The following is a 22083-nucleotide window of genomic DNA, read 5'->3' on the forward strand; positions in this document are numbered from 1 at the left end:
ATGTACTCCCCTCCCCGCAGGGAGGAGGCACAAAGAGGGTATAGCCACCCTCCAGGACAGTGGCCATTGGATACTGCCCCCAGACCTAAACACACCCCTAAATTGAGTATTTAGGGGCACCCCAGAACCCAGGAAATCATATTCCTGCAACCTGAACCAAGAAGAAGGACTTCTGACCTGAAAGCCCCATAGAGACGACGGAGACGACAACTTCTTTGGCCCCAGCCCTACCGGCCTGTCTCCTGACTCGAAGAAAACTGCAACAGTGTTGCACCCAACAGGGACCACTGACTTCTGAAGCCTCAAAGGACGACCCTGAACCAAAGGACCAAGAAACTCCCATGAGCAGCGGCTCTGCTCAACAACAGCAACAACTTAGCAACTTTCTTGCAACTTTTAAAGACCTCACTCTTCCCGCCGGAAGCGTGAGACTTCACCCTCTGCACCTGACGCCCCCGGCTCGAGCTCCAGAGAACCAACACCACAGGGAGGACTCCCAGGTGACTGCGACACCGTGAGTAGCCCGAGACGACCCCCCTGAACCCCCACAGCGACGCATGCAGAGAGAATCCAGAGGCTCCCCCTGACCGCGACTGCCTGTAACAAGGAACCCGACGCCTGGACCAAGCACTGCACCCGCAGCACCCAGGACCAGAAGGAACCGAACCTCAGTGCGGGAGTGACCTTCAGGCAACCCTCTGCCTAGCCCAGTTGGTGGCTGGTGCAAGAAGCCCCCCTGTGCCCTGCCTGCACCGCTAGATTGACCCCGGCTCCCTCCATTGATTTCTATTGCCATTTTTACAAAAACTGTGTATGCTACTGCTTTAATTAAAAGTTCCTAACTTACCTGTGTGGAGTACCTTGCATTTTATGTATTTACTTCAAATCTTGAACTTGTGGTTCTAAAAATAAATTAAGAAAATATATTTTTCTATATAAAAACTATTGGCCTGGAGTTATGTCTTTGAGTCTGTGTTCCTCATTTATTGCCCGTGTGTGTACAACAAATGCTTAACACTAGCCTCTGATAAGCCTACTGTTTGACCACATTACCACAAAATAGAGCATTAGAATTATCTAATTTTGCCACTGCCTTACCTCTAAGGGGAACCCTTGGACTCTGTGCACACTATCTCTTCCTTTGAGATAGTACATACAGAGCCAAATTCCTACACCCCATCACATGACCTACCCGGTCACATGCATAGCACTTAGGTGGGGGACCACCTGCCACTGGCTCCCCTTTGGAGAACCATGGCTTCTTCTCACTGGGGGGGTGGGAATCCTTACCCTGGAAATCAGTTCAGGGCCCTTTAGAGAATGCCCCCTGTTTACCCATACCCCCCCTTTCTTCTGAGAGGGACCCTGACCACCATTGGCGTTGCCTCCCCCATACCTCTTTTGGACCCTGGTGCTCTCCCAGAGGTCCACTTCCTGCACAAGCTTCCTGGGGTCAGTCAGCTTGCTGTCAATCAGGTACTGGCACAGCTCTGGAAAACATAAACTGTACAGGTGCTCCCAAGCAATCAGATTGTAAAGCCCTGTTAGACTTTTCATCCTTGGCGTGGTCTCCCTTTAACTTTTTTCCTCTTTTCCCCAGGTTTTTGATGTGTGCTGGACTCTGATTTTGCTGTTTTTTGTTAATCTGGGCACTTTACCACTACTAACCAGTGCTAAAGTGCAAGTGTTCCTTTACAAAATGTGTCTGTAATTGGCTTATCCATGATTGGCATGTTTGATTTATTAGTAAGTCCCTAGTACAGTGCACTAGAGGTGCCCAGGGCCTGTAATTCAAATGCTACTAGTGGGCCTGCAGCACTGGTTGTGCACCCACATAAGTAGCTCTGCAATCATGTCTCAGACCTGCCACTGCAGGGTTGTATGTGCAGTTTTAACTGTAAATTCGACTTGGCAAGTGTGCCCACTTGCCAGGCCTAAACCTTCCCTTTTCTTACATGTAAGTCACCCCTAAGGTATGCCCTAGGTAGCCCCAAGGGCAGAGTGCAGTGTATGGTTCAGGTAGGACATATAGTAATGTGTTTTATATGTCCTGACAGTGAAATATTGCCAAATTCGTTTTTCACTGTTGCAAGGCATGTCCCTCTCATAGGTTAACATGGGGGCTACCTTTAAATCTGATTAAAGTGTAGATTCCCTTTGGGAGCGGATGGACATGTGGATTTTGGTGTCTCTGAGCTTACAATTTAAAAATACATTGTTTAGTAAAGTTGATTTTGAGATTATGTGTTTGGAAATGCCACTATTAGAAAGTGAGCATTTTCTTGCTCATACAATTTCTGTGACTCTGCCTGTTTGTGGATTCCCTGTCTGGGTCAGTTTGACAGTTGGGCTGGTTGCACCTCACACTAGACAGTGACAAAAAGGGATCTGGGGTGTAGTCTGCATTTCTTGATGAGCCATCTGTGCTAGGAGGGAGGGGAGGAGTGGTCACTTACACCTGAAAGGGCTGTGCCTGTCCTCACACAATGCAGCCTCCAACCCCCTGGTGAGTGTCTGGGGCCTGGCCTGGGCAAGGCAGGATTTCACATTCAAAAGAGACTTTACTTTGAAGTAGGCCTACATCAAAGAAGAAATTGGGTATACGAAGGGCACCCAAAACCGTAGACTTTAGAACACTTCTGGAAACCAAGAGGAACCTCTGCCTGGAGAAGAGCTGAGGAAGAATAGCTGCCCTGCCTGTGACTGTGCTTCGTGGAGCTATCATGCAGTTGCTGCTTCTGCCACAGTAAGAGGGCAAAGACTGGACTTTGTGTGCCTTCCATCTTGTGAAGATCTCCAAGAGCTTGATTTAGAGCTTGCCTCCTGTTGTTTGAAGTCTTGAGGACAGCAAAGACTTCTCTCTGCCAGCACCTGGAGTCTCTGGAGAGACTCCTACTCTGCCCTGTGGTGCCCATCCAGTTCCTGGGACCCTGAAAGGAGAATCTGGCTGCCTAAGAGGAGGAAATCCACACACAGAATACCGTGCAGGGATAAGATCAACGCGACTCCGATCTGCGGCTGGTATATCGACGCGCTGCCGGCTTCGCGACCGAAGAATCGACACAAGGAGCTGGAGAAACGACGTGCAGCATCGCTGACGGAGGCGGGTGAGATCGCAACACGCGGTGTGTGGTTTTCCAATCATTGTGCGGCTGGATTTCCAATGCAAGCACAGCTGGGCGTGTAAAAACAACGCAAGGCCTGTCCAGACCCGAGAGTGCTGACAGGATCGACGCATCGGTCTCCTGCTGGGAGAAGAAATGACGCGCCCTGATCCAACGAAAGGAGAAACTATGAAAAGTCTCGCTCATGAGTGAAATCGACGCATCGCAAGCCTTTTTGACACACACTTGCCTTTGCAGGGTTATTTTTGATGCACCCAAGGTACATTTTCACGCTAACAGTGTTAGTGTGTGTTTAGAACTACATGAAGACTCTTTTTGCTTTTTAATTGACAACTTGACTGGTATATTGTGGATTTTTGTCATTTTGGTCTTGTTTTGTTTAGATAAATTTTCTCTATTTTTCTACACCTCTGTTGTATCATTTTGTAGTGTTTTCATTATGTTACTGTGTGTGTTGGTACAAATACTTTACACCTAGCACTCTGAAGTTAAGCCTACTGCTCGTGCCAAGCTACCAAGGGGGTAAGCAGGGGTTAGCTGAGAGTGATTCTCTTTTCCCATGACTAGAGTGAGGGTCCTTGCTTGAACACGGGGTAACCTGACTGTCAACCAAAGACCCCCTTTCTAACATTGGTGATCAGCGGATGGGATTGGACTTGTATTTGCACTTGACATACAGTGATTAAGTGTACACTACTGTTTTGAGTGCAGACCACTACGTGACCACATACTGCTTGTCTTGTGATTTTTTATTTTTCTCTTGTACTTGTATTTTGCCCTAGATCCATTTTTGGGGTAATCTTTGATTGACATCTGAACTTCATTTGCCTTTTGTAACTTTGCACTTTTGTTGACTTTCCATCATGTCCCAATCTACAGATGCATCAGTTGGAGCACAATATTCAGCTTCGTCTCCAAAAGGGCTGTGAGGATGCCTTGTTTGCTAAGAAAATAATGCTAGATACAACAGAACATGAACAGCAGCAGCCACTCATGCTCATTGACTTCATTGTTTTTCTGCTCCTTCAATAGTCCTTTTGTGTCAAATCGTATCATGTGCAGAGATTTAATTTGAAAAGAGCAAAGCAAAATTTGCCAAATTACTCCATTTACTCCAGAGCAATTCAACATTTTGCCTGAGTCTATTAATAAGTAACATGATCCTCAATGTATCTATGGGCTGTGTTCTGAACTTGAGACCAGATAAGCAGGTCTTCTTTAGGACAGCAGCTCTATGGTTTTACGGGTGACGGCAAGGAAGTTGGCATTCAGTTTAAGTAAAGTACTGAGGCTGGAAATGGTGGGTTTCCTAGAAAGGCTCAGTATAGGAACTAGGGAATTAACAATTATATGGTGAAGTGGTGAAAGTGGACATTCTGTTTATGGTGTAAAGGTTTGGAATACTATCATATATGGTTGAGCGAATCTGAAATCAGTAAAAAGTATACTTCGGTAGTATAGCAAAGGTGTTCGAAAGAAAAGCAATACAAAAAATTCAATGTACGGGTAATCCTATGGTTGTACTTCAAATTGACATAAGGGCATTGTTATAATGCTGTGTTTACTCTTGAACAAGGCTAGTATACCAGTCTTGTAACTGGCATTGTCACTTTGTTTAGAGGTAAGCATGTTCTTTTAGAGTTTGATGGCATGCCAGAGGAGGTTTTGTTTAGGTTAACCTTTTGTTACCCAAATAATTAATTAAATCAGTGTTGGAAGACCATGTTATTCTTGAGGCTAAGCTTCATGTTCTTACTTGTAGCTTATGTCCCCGGGCCTTCAGGGTCCAGCTCCAGGAATGGAAGATTGTGGTGTCACAGCATTGAGCACTCTTGCACAGCTATTGGGAAGTGAAGTTCGCCTAAGGGAAAACCTCTCAATGTGGTGTTAGCACTAGCTTATTATGTTTAGGAGGCATTGATGCTAGTCAGAGAGGTAATGTGACTATATGGGAAAGTTTCATAACAAAGTCACTACACGCGGGAAATTTAATTTATTCATTTTTTAAATAAAAAGGAATTGAGAAATAAAACATTATAAATATTTTGTACTGAAAATGTTAAAGACAAAAAACATAATTTTGTTTGATGAAATAAAGTACATCAGGAATTGTGGTATTCTGAAAGAATTAGCATCATGTGCTGTATATAAAAAAAGATGTGTTACCCACTATTGCCAAATGTGGTTCACTCTGAAGGACAATTCCAAGGTGAGGCAAAAATAGAACTATCTATTAAAAAATTATTATTAAGTAACAATCATTGGAGCAACTCATACTGATTACCTTAAAGTAGAATACTCATTTGTTCAGTTGTATTAAGTACTCTATGTCTTTTAAATGTTAAAATGTTGCAACTTTCGTTCAGAAGGAGTACTCTTTCATTGTCTCTTCCTCTTATATGCTGTTGAATGTAGCTGTCAACTGTCCCCTTCAGGTATAGTTCAAAATGCTTTTTGGGTATGAAATGGCCCACTAAAAATATTTTTAAGGTTATGTAAATGAATGTTTGACTTGTGTTGAAAAATCTGTGTTCTGCCTTTTGTTCTTTCTCCTCAAGGTACACCAGTTTGCATGGGCAAATTATAGCATGGACAACATGTTGTGAACCGCAACTGTTGAATTTCTTAGGTTTCATACAATTGAGTTCACTCTATTGTTTGCCCCAAATATCCGGTGTCCAGTGATGAGAGGTGAACCTCTATATGACGGTAAATAATGTAATAGTGGATTGTTTTCCTGCTTGTAAGAAACTGGGTTACTGATGGGTGGTGAAGCAACCACAATCATTGTCAGGGTGAAGTCACAAGTAAATCCCAAATTAACCTGTGCTCAACCCTCTGGTTGGTTGACATAGATCAGTGAGGTTCAGCAGAGAGACAATGTGTAAAGTATTTATGCAGTACTTCACACAGTTATAAAGTGAAAATATAACATAGAAAACGTCCACATCAATTTAGAAAAAAAGTAAACTTTAATAAATAAATCAAGACCAAAATAAGAAAAATCCAATCGGTAGAGCCAAAGATATACAAGTCTAAAAACTTTAGTGAAAACAACACAAAGCGCACACTGCGGTGGTCTGATCATGCAGGACTGGGACAAAGGCACAAGATCAGGCCAGTCATGATGGAGCGTAGGCAGGGTACCAGGACCCACTTGGGTCCCATGAACCCAGTACCTTAATCCTGGTTATGAAGAGATGCAGAGTCCTGCATTTAGGATGTGTCACACAGCCGAGGCGATGCGAGGTCTGGGTGAGGAGATGCATTGCACAGCACCAGTTCCAGGGAGCTGAAAAGTCCAGTGCAATGTCCTTGCTTAAAGATACATTGCACAGTAGTGGTTCCGATGGGCTGTGATGGGCAATGTGAATTTCTTGTTTTGAGGAAGTCTGCACATCAGAGGCAATGCATCAGTTCTGAGGGCTGGAAGAGTACCTTCAGGCCCACTTCCAAGGGTCCAGGACGAGGGAGCCACCACTTGGAAGGGAGGACTCACAGATGGCAGAGTCCAGGTGGTGGGGTCAAAGTTGACAGAAGTCTGCTCTGTCCTTGAGGCTTTTGATTAGGAGGAAACCCATCTAGCCCTTGCAATCACTCTGGGGTCCAGGCCTCCTCACCATGACAAGAGGGCAGCCGGTCAGAACAGCAGGGCAGAAGTCCTTTCGTGCAGCAATCCAGCAGATTGGCAGTCTTTTCATCAGCACAGCAGTCTTTCTTTCTGGCGGGGTCAGAGGTTAAGAAATCCCAGAGGTTTCCATCCCCTGAAGAGCTAGGTATTCCCTTCCTCCATGTCCTGGCCCCAGCTTGTCTGGGGTCACAAAAGACTAGGGACACATCCTTTGCAAAAGTGCTCAGGCAGACCTTTGTGATGTGCAAGTGTAGTAGGTGCCAGCTCCCCCCCCTTGTTAACTCAGAGTTGCCCATCCTGCCAATACCTAACTTATCTTTTTCTCACTGTCTGATAGCAACACGTAAAGACCATCTACCAGTTACACCATGTCATGTGACCCAGGATCAGGCTTCAGGCATCACAATGTTAGGACAAGATAACCATAACTTTCTAAAAGAGGAATTTTCTGAATTGTGACTAAAAAACAACTTTACTATCAAAGATGGTTTTTAATAATAATTCCATAGACATCAAACTCAACCTGTCTACTTATTCCCAAAGGGAACTTACAGCTTAATAAATGTAAAAGGTAACTCCGATGGTATCCTATGGGACGGGCAGGCCTTGTAGTAGTGAAAAACAAATGTTCACTACCAGGAATTTTAAAACTTACAAGTATATGTCTAACTTTTTAGATATGCTGCACCCTTCCCTCTGGGCTGTTCAGGGCCTATTAGTAGGGGTGAACGATGTATATTAAAATGGAAGGTTAGGGCATGGTAAGAGGAGTTATCTTGCCAGGTTAAAATGGCAATTTACGCCTGCCTACAGAGGCTGCAATGGCAGGTCTGAGACATATTTAAAATGGTTAATTAAGAGGGTGGCACAATAAGTGCGGCAGGCACACTAGTAGCATTTAATTTACAGGCACTGGGAATGTGAAGTACTATTTTACTAAAGACTTACAAGTAAATTAAATGTGTTGATTAGGTGTAAGGCAATTTTATAATTTTTAAAGGAGACAGCACAAGCATGTTGGCACTGGTTAGCAGTAGTAAATTGCACAGAGCCCTAAGTCCACACAAATGGGTTCAGGAAACAAGAGGGGTGAAGGCAAATTGTTTGGGGCAATGACGCTGCAGAGAAGGCCAGATCCAACATGACCTCCTCCAGCCAAAAGCCAGAGTAGACTAAGCCCTTAATGGGCTTCCCTCCTTAGATGATAGAACATGGATGAAGGCCTTCGTATACAGTAGCACCTGTCAGATCTATTTCCCTTCTGAACTCAGTTCATTCCCTCTATCTACACTCTCCTGAGCCACTCAACTGGCCCATGGGGGACCCTTCTTCTCATCTGTGAACCCCATATGTGCAGCTCCTAACCTTAAGTTGCTCAAAGGTGCATTCCAGTACACAAACAGTACCACCACGGCCATCAATGTGATGTGGCCCATCTGTCCCTTGGATGAGACTTCTGTTTCCACCCCAAAGAAAATTCAGCCCATAAAGACAGCAACCAACATAGGCCACTGACAAATGTCAGTGCTAAGAAACAGGCCTTTGCCCTCCACTGTCAGGTGGAAGCACTAAGCGAGGACCTTGGTAGGCTTCACTTCCAGTCATGGGGCTGGTAAGGGCTTCCCTTAGGGCTCCTGAGAGTTCTCTGACCAGTGAGGTGAGAGCAACAGGTGTTAGACACCTGCTACTACTCTATCTCCTATCATTCCCCGTGTGGTATTCTGAGACTAGCTCTTTAGCCCAGGGTCTGTACAATGAGAATGGACAGGTGACAGGGGTGAGTTTCCTGTCTCCTTGCCCACAATCTGGGCTCCCGTACCCTCTGCTTTGGAGTGACACCCCCTAGGAAACTGAGCTTTCAGGGGTCCCCAGGGAAGGCCTTCTCGGCTCTCTTGACACCGGTGACCACTCATTTCACAGAATGTAGTAAACTGGCATCTGAGAACTAAAGCAATGCTTTGTGAGACTTTACGTTGTCCGGAATTAGTTCAGATGAAGCAGTGCGGAGAGGCTTTGTGGATTTGCATTCCAGCCAGCTACAGGACTGAACCCTTCTTTCTGTAATTGCACATTTTGAGATATGCTACCTCATGCTTTCCCTGCTGCACCTGAGCCCATCTTCTGAATCCTCCTAATATTCATTACACTTGACAACCAACATATGAACACTCTTGCTCTTTTTCCCATCTGGTAGTACCTCACCGTTTGACACAAACAGAGAAAGTCTTTGCTTTAAACTACAGTAAACGTTCTGTTAGTCTCAATATTTTTTGGGGTGGATGCTATTTCCAGGAATCTTTTTGAAGACAAACTTTATAATTACTTATTCATTCATCCATTTGCATTTGTGACCCTCAGCTCCAGCGAGAAAAAAATGCATGAATGATCATATGAAACAGAGTGCTGACTATCAAGTTTATAGGTTCCTACAGTCAGAAACAACATTCAGTGTGCTGATGAGCATATAAGTGGCTGCGATCATATTGGGCCTAATACACAAAGATAAATCTAGAGGTGAAATCTTCTGCACATGTATATTTCTGCCTTCACCTAACATTAATTCCCGACCTAAATATAAGGCAGCAGAGATTTACCCCTAGTAGTAGGAGTAGGACTCCTAACCCCGTTCCATGAAGAGGAGGGGGCAAGTACTACTATAACTTTACAGGAATATGTCTAAATCTGCCAAATGTAGTTCTACATATCAAAGGAGGAGAACTCTGCGTATGCTATTTAAAGCTACAAATTGAAAATATTCGAGATACAGGCATCACCAGAAGAAAATATTACTCATCTCACAAACATTATTAATAGACTGTCCGAGTAAAGTCCACACCTCTGAATCTCTACCTTTTTCCCTTGTGTTATGAGCCGGTTTTGAGCTACACATGAGCTACAGTTATGTTGCTTTCCATTGTATGTTTGTGACACTACTGTGTACACTAGCGATTGATGTGAGATGAATCATATTTCCCATTAACAATTTTCTATGTATGTGCATCTGCTATGCATACATTTTTCATAATGTGATTTGTACAGGTATGCGCATTTTATTTAGTTTTCTGACCATTTTATGCTAACTGTTTTATATTTTATTTTATTTTTATTTTTTTGCATTTCTATAATGTGGTTTGCATGACTGCAATGTAGACAATTATGTTACTATGCTTTCCGTTCATTGTGCTATTTTTAATTTCTTTAATTTATTTTTTTATGCATGTGTACTTTGTGATGTGTACAATATTTTATGACCATTTTGTTTTCTTTTACGAATTTTTTATTTTTTTAGGTGTTGGACTTTTACTGGTAGTGTCATTCCCTTCTCCCATTACTTCCTTTGAGATTCCCTTGAAGTGCCTGTGTGTGGTCATGTGCTGTAAATTCCTTTCTCCAAGGCTCGCTTGGAGTAGTTTTGAGCTTGTTTGGGATGTCATACTTCTGAGTGGAAGTAGGTATAACATTGATTAATTGCAACTTCCTTACTATTTTGTAAGTGTTTATATCCCTTCCTATGCCCCTACTTAGTTTTATCTTCCTTACTCCCAGTTTGTCATAGTTATTTCCCAGTTTTTCAGACACTCCTCCTTGTCACTCCCACAACTAAGCCTAAAACTTAGACCTACTTGTGTGCAGTTCGTTATACTGTCGACTGAGAATTCTGCACATAAGATGTAAGATATTTTTAAGTGTTGATTTACGCTTGTGAATTGCTGCTAAGATTACCTGAAGTAGTATTATAGGAACATCAATATACATAATTGTAAATGCTGTTGTATTTTAGGCCCAATGTTTACGCTCAAACAAACCTAAGAGGGAGATTATATTGTATGAAATGTAGCTTGGACATCGTCAGATGGGCATTAAACTTGCCAGTGGTAATCAATGTGCGAGTGGATGGGAAGGAAATTCCATTGGCAAGTTGGCGTACAAAGTTTGAATCAATGTCTTGGATGATAGGTTTATAGAACTGTTAAGTTACAGCAACATTGTAGAGCTCAACCAACAAACAATAAAAGATCGGCCGACATCGAATAAGTAATCAGATCTGATGTGCTCAAAACAAATTAATAAAAAAAAAACATGCATGTTCTCTTGGCATTAGTCACCATGTGGCTTTGGATAGGACGGATGCTGTCAAGGGGTGTGTCCAACATCGTCCATTTATTGAATAATAGAAGTAGTACAAACTGAGAGGCAAGAAGGCAGGAGGAAGGATAAGCCTCTACCAGCTCTAAGGGTGGGGAGAAGTAGCGGGGGCTAAAGTGATCGAAAAGGATGAGTACAGAAGGTCCAAAAGGTCAAAGAAAACAAAAGGACAAGTACAATAAAATTGCTAACACAATAACACGATTAAATAAAAAAAGTCAAAGAGGCTATAGCCCAATTATAATATAAAATCGGAGCAAGATTCACAAAAACGAGTCAAGGGACTGGAAAATAAGCCATGCCCCATTGGAGAGGATATAAGCTTGGGAAAATAATCACACTTTATACTAAAACTTAAGTGAAAAAAAGGATTTGTACTATCGGCCTCAGTTATAAAAGGATCCACATTTGGTCTAATCATGTCTTGACAACTGCTTCTACAATAGAAATGTCACAGAAAATGTGAGTTTTCTGATAGAAAAACACGAGGGGATAAGTAAAACTGGCAGTGCTTACTTTGTATTTCGCCTTTCTCAGTAGATGGAAGATTACTCTTTGTAAAAAGGGAAACTGTTCAGGGCTAATGTTTTTGTCTCATTGGTTGATTTTATAGCTGGATACACAAACGCATATATACATTTGACAAACACAGCACTGTGGCTGGCTTTGGGTGGACTATGACAACCGGGTCCCTGAAAATGGATCAAGAGGGAAAGTGAGAGACAGAAGTAGGAGATGAAAGTCAGTGTGAACACATCCAAACGTGAAGAGTCTGACAGCTGATAGAGATGGAGACAGGGCAAAGAACAAGAGGCGAGAGATTTTATGACGAAAGTACATAGAGAAGAGAACGTGTAAACTCCCTTGAGTGAGGGAGTCCCTCTTCAGTAATGGATAAAATACTGGCATTCCCGGCGTATTACACATGTTATGAGACTGCAATATAAACACACCTCCAAGCCCAGGCCGCAGACGGTTGTCATAGCCATCGAGAAGGCGGTCAAGAATTCTGGTGAACACAGTCGTGTTGTCCTTCGGCTCCTCTGCTGCGATTTGTCCGAAGCTAAAACGACAGAATGGAATTAGAAAAAAACATTATGAAACATTAATCTCTAAGCATCCTGCCAGTAGTAAATCTAAAATCTACTTAATCTTGGTTTATAGAGATTTTCAGCCACAGAACCCATTTCGGGAGAGAGATTATCAATGGTGTTTAACAGCAGCACGGGCAGCTGCAGACGTCCCTTCGTTCGATGCCCGTGGCCCAGTCTTTGCCTGAGTGTGAATCCCAAGCTGTAGATCAGCTAAGTGTTCCCTTAGTAAGAAAGGAGGCTCATTCGGTGTTCTTTATTCAAAGCAGGCATTTGTCAGCAGAGAAACAAAATGAAAGAGGAAGTTTTTTTCCTTCTTCACCAACGATCAGATTAGGGGCACTGATAAACCAGGATTGTTTTGCAGAACATATTAGGAGTTCAGAGTTTAATTTCTAAGAATGGGTTTTAACTTAATGAACGAGTACACCGATTTGGTATTGCATCGTTTTCCAAGTCTGGTTAGGTGTTCTGGAGTGTATTTTTAGGTCTGCCCTTTGACTGCTTTGGATGTCTTGCAAGAATTTTGTTTTTAGGATAAAATATTTTATGTTATGCTTGCATTTCGGGGCTTTTTGTCATTCCATTTCATCCACTGGTCTGCTCAATTGTCATTTACATTTTGCTTTCGCCCACCATCGCATACGTCATGGGGAAATGTGTCAACCAACGCCCTTGAGTGGTGGCATTCTGTGTGTGTGTAAAATGTGCACATTTGCCTAAACAGTATACCCTCTTCGTGCCGTTACTTTTGAGTCAATGTCTTTTGATAAGGAAAACGTTGTGTGACGTAATTATTGTTTTTCCCTTTTGCCAGGGCCAGGCAGCTCCTTGCCCACAGCAACTGGGCTGCTCGCTACTGCTTGTAGTGCTCCGCATCCCGGGTAGAACTAATTTGGCAGCCATGTTTCTGTCTCATTCTTTAATGCTAATTATCGCTCCAAGATGGTGGATGTGCTCCTCTCAACATATCAGCAATGTTGGAGCGATAAAGAATGATATCAAATAAGAAAAATGCATTCAAATATGCGTGACTCTCCTTTTGCACCCCTGGGCGCATATTTTGTAATGCATTTTTTCTCATTCTTAACAGTTTCCAGATCACGTATGTGTTGTTTCAAAAGGCCTAGACTATCTTGTTTTGTCTGCAAGCTGATTGTATCCCATAACCTTTCAATTCCCTTTCACACTGTACATTGTGCTGTGACAAACATTTGCTAGAGGATTTTCAGTGATTGTATACAAAGGTCTCCATTTAAGCTACACATTATTTTGTTGTCATTTGTTTTAGCGAAAAAATTGCACTGGCATTTTTTAGCGTAGGCACACATTTTATTTTTACATCACAGACTTTTAAGCCAGCGCTGGGATACGAACCTGGCCCCCTCGTTCTCACGTTGGCAACTCTGTCTACTAGGTCACATCTCCTCCACATCCAATAGTTGTTTGCATTTGTGTTGTCTTCTCGCAGACTACCCCTAGCCATTGAGTGCAACTTTTACTGCACATAGGCAGAATGTATAGCTTGCCAAGGGAGAACATATAGCAAAGGTTTCTGTGGCAACATAAGTTAGGGGGTTATTCTAACTTTGGAGGAGGTGTTAATCCGTCCCAAAAGTGACGGAAAAGTGACGGATTTACCACCAGCCGTATTACGAGTCCATTATATCCTATGGAACTCGTAATACGGCTGGTGGTATATCCGTCACTTTACCGTCACTTTTGGGACGGATTAACACTCCTCCAAAGTTAGAATAACCCCCTTAGTGTTTTGCATAACATACCTTTGCTGATAAAAAGACTGATACATGTCCGATTGTGTTTAACACGATTTTACGAAGGGTACAAATCGTGAAATTACAGCATTGTTTCGCATGACGGAATAGCTTCTTATTTTTTCAGGAAAAAAGAATTACAAGTGGCTTCGGTTAACGTTTCAAATGTAAGGAGATAGCTTTGAATCCTGTTTCAACCCTTATTTTGTTGATGAAGCAAATAGGGGTGTTGTTGCTGTATATAAAAATGTTGCTTTGATTGCTTTTGAATTGCAAGCTGCAGTAAATCTGCCTTTTCTGCATGGTCTCCACGGACTTTCTACTTTCTGGATTCTATTTTGCCTAGGTTTATGACTTTGTGCACATTGCCACCGCTAAGCAGTAGTAAAGGGCTTGTGCTTTCCATTTAAATCACGCTGCACACTGGGACTCCCTATTTGGCCCTTTGTAATTTTCCTATGAATTCATTGTAAATAGTGTTTAAAGTACTCCTATGGCATGACAAGGTAAACGTTAAATGCAGGTTGCAGTGCATATTTACACCACCTACACACGTACCAAAATAGATGACTTCCAGGAACAGCACTGGGCTCTGGCTGGACTAGAATTTGTCTGGACTGTAGTGACATATAGTAGGGAAAAACCTTTGCCATGTATGACAAACCTATTTTTATATATACATAAGTTGCTTCTAAAATATGCTCAGTACATCCACAGTGGAGGGAGCTAATATAAAAAAAAAAATAGGGCACACTACATACTGAGGTTAGTGTTCTCTCACATTGAAATAAAACCCACAGACTTTCAATGTATAGACCAGGCTAGACTTTTTTTGACCTAGATGCGATTAAACACTGTGGCCCATATTTATACTTTTTGACGCTAAACTGCGCTAACGCAGTTTAGCGTCAAAAAATTTAGCGCCGTCTAACGCCATTCTGAAGCGCCATGCGGGCGCCGTATTTATGGAATGGCGTTAGCCGGCGCAAGCAGACCGGCGCTGCCTGGTTTGCGTGGAAAAAAACCACGTACACCAGACAGCGCCGGCGTAGGGGGAAAATGGCGTATGGGCGTCTTAAAATGGGGCAAGTCAGGTTACGTCGAAAAAATCGTCGTAACCCGACTTGCGCCATTTTTTTTCGACGCCCATCCCCCATCAACATGACTCCTATCATTGTAAAGATAGGAGTCATGCCCCCTTGCCCAATGGACATGCCCAGGGGACTTCTGTCCCCTGGGCATGGTCATTGGGCATAGTGGCATGTAGGGGGGCACAAATCAGGCCCCCCTATGCCACAAAAAATAAAAAAATAAATACTTACCTGAACTTACCTTAATGTCCATGGGATGGGTCCCTCCGTCCTTGGGTGTCCTCCTGGGGTGGGCAAGGGTGGCAGGGGGGGTCCCTGGGAGCAGGGGAGGGCACTCTGGGCTCATTTTGAGCCCACTTGTCCCTTAACGCCATCCCTGACCCAGGCGTTAAAAAGCGGCGCAAATGCGCCGAATTTGGCCACGCCCACTCCCGGGCGTCTCTTTTGCCCGGGAGTATAAATACCACGTAAAGGCCTGGGAGTCATTTTTTAAGACGGGAACGCCTCCCTTGCATATCATTAACGCAAGGAAGGGGTTCACGCTAAAAAATGACGCACACTCCGGGCACTTTGGCGCCCGAAGCGTCTAACGCCAGAGTATAAATATGGCGTTAGTTGGCGTTAGTTCTGCGTCGAATTTGCGTCGAAAAAAACGACGCAAATTCGGCGCAACCAGAGTATAAATATGGCCCTGTGTTTTCCCCCTCTGTTTAAGCAAAGGGCTACAAAATGCTTCAAAGTTATTTCCTGCTTAGTTTTTAAAATCTGACTTAATGATGAAATCATATTTTTTATAACTTAAGTAGAAAAGTAACTTTGCAAAAATGTACCTTAGGCGGGAATAGACAGAACTATCACAATTCCAGAGCTCAAATCCACATCAGTGGTTGGGAGAGTTACCAACACTGACTTAGAGGGTAAATGGCTTGCCTCTGGGCTCAGGAAAAAAACAATGGGCATTATTTATTGACCACTTAGCTTGAATTAACTGTCAATGTAGAGGAACAGTCAACAGAACAAAGGCCGTCTTTAGCACTACCTCGTTTGCTTTGGAGATGCCAGGTAAGGCTTCTCCTATTCATTCCCAGGACATTCCTAGACAGCCATGCTCCTGTCTCATTAGAATGGAAAAAAAAATTGCCCTTGTCAGGTCAGCTCACTTAAATATATAAGTGGTATGGGATCTGAATGCAGGCATGCCTGAAGCCTCCTACCTTTTACCTTTTTGAAACTGTGGGTCCTGGAAAATTGTACAGTAAGACAAAGAGGCAATTCTTTAAAAGGAGGTGGGATGTGAGAAGATAGTTAAGATCGGGTGGTAAAAATCCTCCATGGGAAGACTTAATTTGAAGAAGGACCTGCTGGAAGAAGACTGTTGCCTTCTGTTTCTTGATGAAAAAAGAAGACACAGTGAAGGACTCGTAAATACAGCAGGTACACAGGCACTGCAATTGCTCACCAAGGCTGATTACCTGCTTCATTGACACAAAAAAGCAGGAGGACTCCTGATTGCAAGAGGGCCTAGTTGACTAAAGAGGACTGGTCCCAGCAGGAGACATAAGTAGAGAAATGCCAGGTGCCTTGGAGCCTGCACTGAGCAACTATGGGTAGGGCACCAACCAGAAAAAGCTTCTTGAGCAGGTGAAGACTAAAGTTGAAGGTAAAAGATTTGACAAGGACAAACTGCTTGGTGTTTCTTACCTCTGCTCCATCACGGTCAACATGAAATTGTGCCTAGGTCTCAGTCCACTGCAAACTGCTATTTTACCATATTCATCAACAATTGTACTTGGTTCGTTTGCGTTGCACCTTTACAAATTCAGATCTTTACTTCCCATTAAATTATTTTGATGATCTCTGTGTTGTTGTGCTCATTTGATGCTTTTCTATTGTTTTAAATTGGTTTGAGAAATTTACCATGCTTTGTTGTTTACTATGAAAGTGTTGGCACTGCTTGAATTTATCACACACTTGTGTGGGTATTGCCTGTTGCTTGTAACTTAGCTAACAGTTATTGAGCAGAAATTCTCTCAGAACGGTGCTTTGATTTACCCAGTGTGTGTTTATTTTGAGTTGGCAGGAATGTCCTCCTCCAAAATTAATAACCCAATTTCTGACACAGGCCATTCAGGAGTTATCGAGTGAAACCAATTTGGATGCTATTTAGTATTTTTTTAGTCTTCACATGTCACTTTTTCTTGTATGCCATTTGTATTTCCTTGTGAAAGTTGCAACTACACAACAGAGTGCATATGAGTAGAGTATTTATGCTGCAACTCAGTTAATTGTCATTTTGTCTGAACATTGCATGCTCCCTGTTCAGATCACAAAAATAAAGAAGGAACCAAGTACACACAATTTAGATGCTTTATTCATTGATACGACCCTTTATTATGTCTGCTTTTGAGACAGCGTAACTATGTCAACAGCTTATATGCAATTTAAACGTTCATAAACAAAAAACTACATATGCGTATACATACATATATTTGCTTTTGGTTAGCTCTGTTAAGATATCTGTTCTACTGACATTAACATTATTTTTCCACCGACCATAGAGTGCAATATGGTGCAGTACCCATACTATTCTATTAAAATTATCCATATTGGTGTTTCTTCCAAATGCAACATTTTTATTGGAAGCACATGATCACCATATTCAGGAGGCAGTAAGTTATTTTCTTCTTTTTTTATGTATATGCTTGCATACCAATGAACCATAGTCCAGCTTGCCCGGCCTGACCAACTGGCTACACCAATTCTTGTTTTGCTGTTGATGTCAGCATTTCACTTACTGCTGAGAAGTCGTGAACCATCTGCTGGTTCCATTTTTCTAACTGTGAACAAAGATGGTATAGATTTAGTTTTCTGCATTTCTGGGCATATTGTCCATGTTTAGGTTTGACTTTATGATTAATGCTTAAAGTATTCATATGCCAAATCATTTTACAAATGTGTGTAAGTGGTGTGGCATGGGGAATTGCTAGCTTTTATATTGGTGGGGCAGCCACAATAATTCCTAAGAAATGCTGGATTGACTGGCCTATAGGGCAATCAGGCAGTGCTCAACAGGCTAGTCTGACAGGTTTGTGTGTAGGTCAGTTTTGGCTGTTTGTGGTCCTGTTTCATGGTCTGTTGGGCCAGTTTCTACTGTTGATTTCCCTGATATTAAAATAAGCATGGCCTGCAGCAAGCTCAGATCCTTGCAGTCTTTCATACCTTGCAAAACACTTATAAAATGTGTCTTTACAAGTTTAAAAACTACTCAAGCTTGGAAACATGGGTTCTTTTTTAGCTCTCTAATTTACTAATGAGGCCATATTTCTTTTGGTGATTAGACCGATTCACTGTCCCAGTTTGACCCTGAAGAAGTGAAGTCTAACATTTTCACAGTATGATTCTCCTCCTTTGGGAAGTTTTAATTCCAGCAGGTTTAAAGAAATCCAGTTTCTCAGAAATCACTCGTGTCAGGGACAGCATAGCATTCAGGGATCACACTATTGTCTTATCCTCTGCACATTCGGTTGTAATTATGTATTGCAAATAACGCTTCATGTCTGGTTTGCGATATAAAGGCTGGCTAAAAAATAATTTGCACCATCACAGTAGTACATGAAAGTGACCAAACATCAATAAATCCAAAAAGTATGATACTGAAAATTAAATATCCGTTTAAAGCTGGAAACTGAAAATGCCATATTTTTACCATAGTGAAGCGGAAATGTATATTTCATTGTATTTTCCATCCATTTGTTAATTTCCATGGCTGTTATATGGCCTATGTGTTCTGCTTTACAGAGGATCATTGTTAAAAATGGGGTCTCTAGGTGGCAGAGGTATACACCCTTGTCCAAGTAGGGACCATAAACCTAGTCAGCGTGAGTCACACATAATCCAAATTATCCTGTGCCCACCCTCTGGTAGCAAGGCACTGAGCAGACAAGCTTAACTTAGAAGGCAATGTGTTGTCTCTTTGTTACACTAGGGCTCCAAAAATCACTCGGCCACTCCCATTGGGGAGTCTTATTTGATCAGGTCCAGCTATTTTTAATATTTACTTGGCCCTTCTGCCGAGTTGACACTGAATAGGTGTCCTGTTCAGTTGAAAATTGGAGGGGCAATATAAGATGCCTTTAAATCTTGTTCTTTATGTCACATTTGCTCTGTGTTCACAGGCAGAGTTCAAAATTCAGTTTTTCTTACAATTAATTTTCCTTGTGACTGCAGATTTCCAGGACTTTGTAAAGTGAACTGTGTGACCTGCTGCTTAGAAAGTAAAATAAAAGGATATAGGGTGTCAGGTTTTTCCTAACACACAACATTTAAATGAGGAAGTCAACTGAGCAAACATTTCAAAATATATTTCAGTAGTTGTGGAAGCCCTTTTAGTATATTTCTGTGTGATTAAAAAAATATCTTAATAGGATGAAAACAAATCAGAATACTTTGTGTTGATTTGCAAAGGATATGTTTCCTGAAACCCAATTTTCAAAGATTGTTAATACACTATGGGCCTCATTATGACCCTGGCGGTAGAGAACCGCCAGGGCCAACGGGGGCGGGAGCACCGCCGACAGGCCGGCGGTGCTCCCTTGGGCATTCTGACCGCGGCGCTTTGGCCGCGGTCAGAACGGGAAAACCGGCGGTCTCCCGCCGGTTTTCCACTGCCCCTAAGAATCCTCCAAGGCGGCGCAGCTCGCTGCGCCGCCGAGGGGATTCTGACAATCCTTACCGCCATCCTGTTCCTGGCGGCTCGCCCGCCAGGAACAGGATGGCGGTAAGGATTGTCGTGGGGCCCCTGGGGGCCCCTGCAGTGCCCATGCCAATGGCATGGGCACTGCAGGGGCCCCCGTAAGAGGGCCCCGCTCGTATTTCACTGTCTGCGTAGCAGACAGTGAAATACGTGACAGGTGCAGTAGCACCCGTCGCACCTTCCCACTCCGCCGGCTCGATTACGAGCCGGCATCCTCGTGGGAAGGGAGTTTTTCCCTGGGCTGGCGGGCGGTCTTTTGGAGACCGCCCGCCAGCCCAGGGAAAAACTCATAATACCCTCCGCGGTCTTTTGACCGCGGAGCGGTATTATGGAGGGCGGCATCCTGGCGGGCGGCCTCCGCCGCCCGCCAGGGTCATAATGAGGCCCTATGTATTTTTATCAATAAAGCTGTAAGTTACTGGAGAGGGTTTTAGACACTTCTTGGAAAGTTACTGTGTGTAGATGACAATATCTCACCATATCATGGTTTGGTAATATATTTATTAAAACCGAGTATTTAAACAAACTGAGAAACACTCCCACCCTGATAGCAATGTTGTTAGTAAACTAAAAGAAGTCCTAGGTTATGTGGGCTAGACGTCATGGGTAGGTGGGATTCTAGAGTTTTCTGCATGCATCACAAGAATCTTTGTGATGCATGCAGAAAACTCTAGAATACCTAATCAAACAAAATAGTTTTTTTGTACTGCAGGAATGCTGAGCTCACATATTTGAAGGTGCAATCATTTGTGAGAATGAAGAAAAAAGCGACAGTAAACTATTTGCTGAGGATTACACAATTTGAGACCCGTTTATGGGTCAAGTACATTACAGTTTCGGCATGTAATCTTGGTTCCTCACTGCGATGCAGGGATATTTTGATGCCCAGGAATGATGAGTGAAAACCCTTGTTGTGCTGGAAGAAGGCATCGGTGCTGCGTTGATCCGGTCGGGCTGTGTCGTTCCGGTCAGATGTGCGACGATGTCTCGATTGCAAGACAGGATTTGTGTAATTTTTGGTAGGTGTTACGCTGGTTTTTGATGCTCAAGGAGTTTACTGAAGAGATGAAGTCTTTTTGGCCCTGAGACATCAGAAAACAGGAGGCAAGCTGAATCAAAGCCCCTGGGGAACACTTTTGGGGAAGGCAGAGTCCTTCTCAGCAAGGTCAGAGGCCAGCAGGGCAGTAGGGCAAAAGCAGGGCAGCAGTCCTTCTCAGAAAGGCAGTCCAGAAGAGTCCTTTGGGCAGCCAGGCAGTTCATCTTGACAGGGCGCAGGTGTAGATTCAGAAATGTCTGGTTTGGTGGGGTCAGAGACCCAGTTTATATACCCAAAAATGCCTTTAAAGTGGGAGACATGTCAAAGAGTGGTTTTGAAGTGCACAAGTTCCCCTTTCAGTGCAGTCCTGTCTGCAAGGGTCCAAGTAGGGGGTTTAGCAGTCCATTGTGTGAGTGCAGGCGACTGTCCTTTGAAATGTAAGTATAAGTATTAGGCCCTCCACCCTTCCAGCCCAGTAAGACCCATTCAATATGCACATGAATGCAAGTGTGACTTAGTGAGGCCCCATGTTCACTGGTTAGCAGTGATAAAGTGTACAGAGTCCTAAAACCAGCAAAAACAGTATCAGAAAAGTGGAGGGAGGCAGGCAAAAGGCTGAGCGATGACCACCCTAAGGCTGGATAAGGCATAAGTTGGGGTCCCTGTCCTGAACAACTTTGAATTTGCTACTCATTTTCAGATAAGTTAGGCCTTGATGAGAACAGGTAATAAATAACTATATTTTATGCTTTGAGAACTGGTGCATGCAAAAGCAGCCAAGATGTTGTGCACACGCCATCAGGCCGTACCAAGGCAAAGCCTTGACAGCCATTGATGATGCCATTTATCTTTGCACTTGAATCTTAATTTTTCTGTTTTGCTCCAAAATATTTTGGAAAGAACTCAGCAGCTAAACAGCCTATTTCTCCCATTGTAAGAAAGTCTTGGTAAGGGTGATTTGATGGATGTTTAGTGGACTAATTCATAGTAGTTAAATAAAACACATGCACATGACACTTACACTTGGAGCGTTAATACTGAACAGTCAAAATCAAAATTATACTCCTCATCTCATCTGGCATTCTTTCTTCAGTAGTGAAAATCAAAGCAATGTTCTATGGATTTTTACCATTGTATCATATGGAAACTGATAATTTGCTGCTTAATTCAGTTCACCTACCTTGTACATCCACTCCTCTTTTTATTTTTAACTTTGGGCTCAACATTTAAAAAATAGGAGCACCACGGGACAAGAGTAAGTGAGGTAATGAATAAAGCATAGCGAGAGAGATGAAGAGGAGGGAGAAGGGAGCCAGAGATACAAATGAGGTGGAGGGATAGGTAAGTTATGGGTAGATGTCAGGTAATATAAAAATGAGGTTAAAAGAATGAGAGCAGTAGAAGAGGAAGACATAGATAAAGCAATATGAGGCTG

At 42.9% G+C, this 22083-nt stretch overlaps 1 protein-coding gene across 1 annotated transcript in view; it reads right to left on the reverse strand.

Moving 5' to 3' along the window:
• GABRA1 (gamma-aminobutyric acid type A receptor subunit alpha1) overlaps nucleotides 1–22083 on the reverse strand; it is a 514965-nt gene that overhangs the window by 373822 nt on the left and 119060 nt on the right. Inside the window, exon 3 of the mRNA XM_069199368.1 lies at nucleotides 11856–11965. Coding sequence (XP_069055469.1) covers nucleotides 11856–11965 — 110 coding nt within the window. The remainder of the gene's footprint in view (nucleotides 1–11855; nucleotides 11966–22083) is intronic.

The sequence above is a fragment of the Pleurodeles waltl genome, chromosome 7, assembly GCF_031143425.1.
Source record: "Pleurodeles waltl isolate 20211129_DDA chromosome 7, aPleWal1.hap1.20221129, whole genome shotgun sequence".
Lineage (NCBI taxonomy): Eukaryota > Metazoa > Chordata > Amphibia > Caudata > Salamandridae > Pleurodeles > Pleurodeles waltl.